Source organism: Macaca thibetana, chromosome 19 (assembly GCF_024542745.1).
Source record: "Macaca thibetana thibetana isolate TM-01 chromosome 19, ASM2454274v1, whole genome shotgun sequence".
In the NCBI taxonomy this organism is placed as follows: domain Eukaryota; kingdom Metazoa; phylum Chordata; class Mammalia; order Primates; family Cercopithecidae; genus Macaca; species Macaca thibetana.
The window spans coordinates 43,526,026-43,529,220 of record NC_065596.1 but is presented as its reverse complement, the minus strand read 5'-3'; the positions used below and the strand labels follow the sequence as shown (position 1 = coordinate 43,529,220).

Here is a 3,195-nt window from a genome sequence, read left to right as displayed (position 1 = left end):
GCCTCCCAAAGTGCTGGGATTACAGGTGTGAGCCACCATGCCTGGCAGTGCACACACATACTTGCACACATGTGGGCATGAACATGCACAGTTACGCATCTTTGGTTAGATTCAAGTTTGGGCAGACACTCATTTACATACAAATACACACACAGTCACAGAAGTCAGGCACACACAAATATATACAATCAGTCACAAATTTTGCCTGCATCACACAGACATCCACACCCAGTCACAGACCCACAATCGCACACACACTCAAGGATTCACCTATCACAGAAGGTTCCAATTCCTTGTTGTTTATTTGTGCATAATGTATAAAAGTAAAACAATAAACTCAGTCCTATGTCTCAGTCAGGGCTGTAGCTTCATAAATAAAGGGTGAGAGGAAATAATTTAAGGAAGGAGTAGGGCTCAGTGCATAAATAAGGTGTGGGGTGTCAGGTGGATTCGGGGTGGGTTGACGTTCTCAGACACAGGTCCCCATTGGCGACACATGTCAGGTCCCGTATGAGTAGGCGGAAGAGGTTGAAGGTGACAGACGCCTCAAGGCAGCCAGGGGACTCCTGTAGGGGAGGAGGGAATGGGTCACGGGCTGTCCAGGGTCTGGGCTCCTATTGGCTCCTCAGACCCTGGTCCTTCTCTTCCTGGGTTGCTCACCTTTTCGGAGGCCTCCTGGAGCCGGTGTAGCCAGTGGTGGAGGCGGCCCCGGGTCCTGGGCCCTGCTGTGGGCTGAGCCTGGATCTGTGGGCAGAGGAGGGCGGTGTGTGAGGCGGAGCCTGAGCCACCACAGGGGAAGGATGCTGCTCAGAACTCACAGACCTGGGTGCCCAGGCCCCGATGACTCACACAGGCCTGGAGCTGGGAATGGATGTGCTTCAGGGTGTGAAGGGGCTGGTCTAGGACGACTTCTAGGGCCGAGTCAGTGTCAGCGGCAGCCTCCAGGACTTTCAGCGTCAGGGCCAGCTCAGCCTCCAAGGCCCCGGGGCGCTCCCTCACCTGAGGAGAGGTGAAAAAGAGCATGTGAGGGAGAACAGGCAAGAAGACCCAGTTAGTGGGGACAGGTAGGCAATCCTGGGGAAGGACGGTGACACAGTGCATGTGGTGGGGACAGGTGAGGGGTCTGGGGAGAAGGAGGCAGGAGGGGGAAGACTTGAGGAAGGATACAGGGGAGGCAGGATGGTCAAGGAGGCAGGTGAGAGGATAAGTGAAATGGAGACAAATGAAAGGGGACTTACGGGGGTCACAGAGGTTCCCTGGGACAGGGTGGGGACGGGTGAGGAGAAAGCAGGTTGGGGCGCAGTGAGAGAGGGACAGTTGCATGCACAGAGAAGAAGGGTGCGGACAGGTGTGGTGGCTCACGCCTGTAATCCCAGCACTTTGGGAGGCCGAGGCAGGTGGGTCACCTGAGGTCAGGAGTTCGAGACCAGCCTGGCCAACATGGTGAAACCCTGTTTCTACTAAAAATACAAAAATTAGCTGGGCATCATGGCACATGCCTGTAATTGCAGCTACTCAGGAGGCTGAGGCAGGAGAATTGTTTGAACCCGGAAGGAGGAGGTTGCAGTGAGCCAAGATCATGCCACTGCACTCCAGCCTGGGCGACAGAGCAAGACTCTGTCTCAAAAAAAAAAAAAAAAAAAAAAAAAGAAGGGTGGATGGAGGGGAGCATGAGCTGGATGAATGTCAGTGAAAGATGATGAGGGACAGGTGACAGGGGCGGGTGAGAGGGAGAGGGAGTCAGTGTTGGGAACAGACAGGGGGAAGTGGAGCAGGATGAAAGGCACAGGCGGGGGACAGACTGGGGACATTTGGGAGAGAAATGAAGAGTGAGAGTGGAAGTGACAGGGACAGGTGAGTGAGCTAGGGCAGTGGGGCCAACGGGAGATGATAGAAGGGACCCAGGGGAAGGACAGAGTCAAGAGAGCTGTTGAGAAGTGGCAAGGGCACAGGACAGGTGAGGAGAGGTCCAAGAGAGTGAAGGACAAGGGAGACAAAGAAAGCTAAGGGGCCACTTAAGGAGAGAGGGGAAAGGGTCAAGGGAAGGGTGAAGGGGGCCTGACTTCCAACTCACCTGGAGAAGCCTTAGGTCCCAATTCCCGGGGAAGACAGGAGAGCTGCAACTCCAGTTTTTCAGCTTGAGTGACTCTTCCTAGAGAGTAAGGGCAGGGGTTAGCCCACAGCAGGATGGCTGGAAGCTAGCTTCTAGCAGCAAGGATCAAGTTAGCCTGACAGCATAGGTTTAACCCAGTGCAGAAAGGATAGAGGTTCGCCATAGTTGGAAGGCTAGAGGCTAGCCCACGGTAGCAGGGCAGTAACTGGGACACCTGTAGAAGTGGAGGTTAGCCCCTAGCAACAGGAACTCACCAAGGCGTCCCTGGCCTTCTTGAAGCTTGCCAACTCCTGCGGTGACAGAGATTTGAACCTGCCAATGTCGCAGCCCTTCCCAGTTGTGGTGGGCTTGGAAGTGGGGACAGGGCCTGCCACGGCCAAGCCTAGCACCAAAGTCACCAGCACCACGATCCAAGCTGCAGCCATGGCTAAATCGCAACTGCTTCCCCAGCGGCATGGCTCTCTGCTTTTTAGCCAGGCAAAATGAGCAATCCACGATGATGTGTGTAAAGTGAAAAGGTAATTGGAAATGAGAATTTCCACTTTGACTTCAGAGGCATGAGTGGGTGGGGCCAGTCTGGGAGCCTGGTGAGGGAACAGGTGTGGGCGGGGCCAAGTGAGCTGGGAGCTGCATCGAGAAGGAAAGAGAAACTGAAATCCTTAGAACTCTCTGGGCAGCTTTCAGTCAAATGGCCTTGAGAAGTCCCTGACGGAGGCTGAGATTAGGGATAAGGCTACCTGAATGGCAGGGAGAAAGCTTCTTTTTTATTCTAAATTAGCCAGGAGTGGTGGCAGGCACCTGTGGTCTCAGCTACTCAGGAGGCCGAGACATGAGAATCGCTTGAATCCGGGAGGTGAGGTTGCAGTGAGCCAAGATCATGCCACTGCACTCCAGCCTGGGCGACAGAGTGAGATTCTGTTTCAAAACAAAACAAAACAAAACAAAAAAAACCTAGTTTTTAATTTTATTATTATTATTATTTTTTGAGACGGAGTTTTGCTCTTGTTGCCCAGGCTGGAGTGCAATGGTGCAATCTTGGCTCATTGCAACTTCTGCCTCCCAGGTTCGAGCGATTCTCCTGC

General features: G+C 53.6%; 1 protein-coding gene across 1 annotated transcript; it reads right to left on the bottom strand.

The window, feature by feature from the left end:
- Window positions 1-283: 283 nt before the first annotated feature.
- On the bottom strand, window positions 284-2,631 carry IFNL1 (interferon lambda 1). The gene is made up of 5 exons (XM_050769320.1): window positions 2,368-2,631; window positions 2,075-2,152; window positions 850-999; window positions 661-744; window positions 284-566 (listed from the first exon to the last, which is right to left on the bottom strand). The coding sequence occupies exons 1-5, from the start codon at window positions 2,536-2,538 to the stop codon at window positions 441-443; spliced, it is 609 nt and encodes a 202-aa protein (XP_050625277.1). The 5' UTR covers window positions 2,539-2,631; the 3' UTR covers window positions 284-440.
- Window positions 2,632-3,195: the final 564 nt, after the last annotated feature.

Excerpts from the sequence above, each read along its gene's own strand:
- IFNL1 (XM_050769320.1), bottom strand. The coding sequence starts at position 2,538 with ATGGCTGCAGCTTGGATCGTGGTGCTGGTGACTTTGGTGCTAGGCTTG. Across the intron at positions 2,153-2,367 it reads AGAAGGCCAGGGACGCCTTG|GAAGAGTCACTCAAGCTGAA; the intron begins GTGAGTTCCTGT and ends CTTACTCTCTAG. Across the intron at positions 745-849 it reads ATTCCCAGCTCCAGGCCTGT|ATCCAGGCTCAGCCCACAGC; the intron begins GTGAGTCATCGG and ends CTCTGCCCACAG.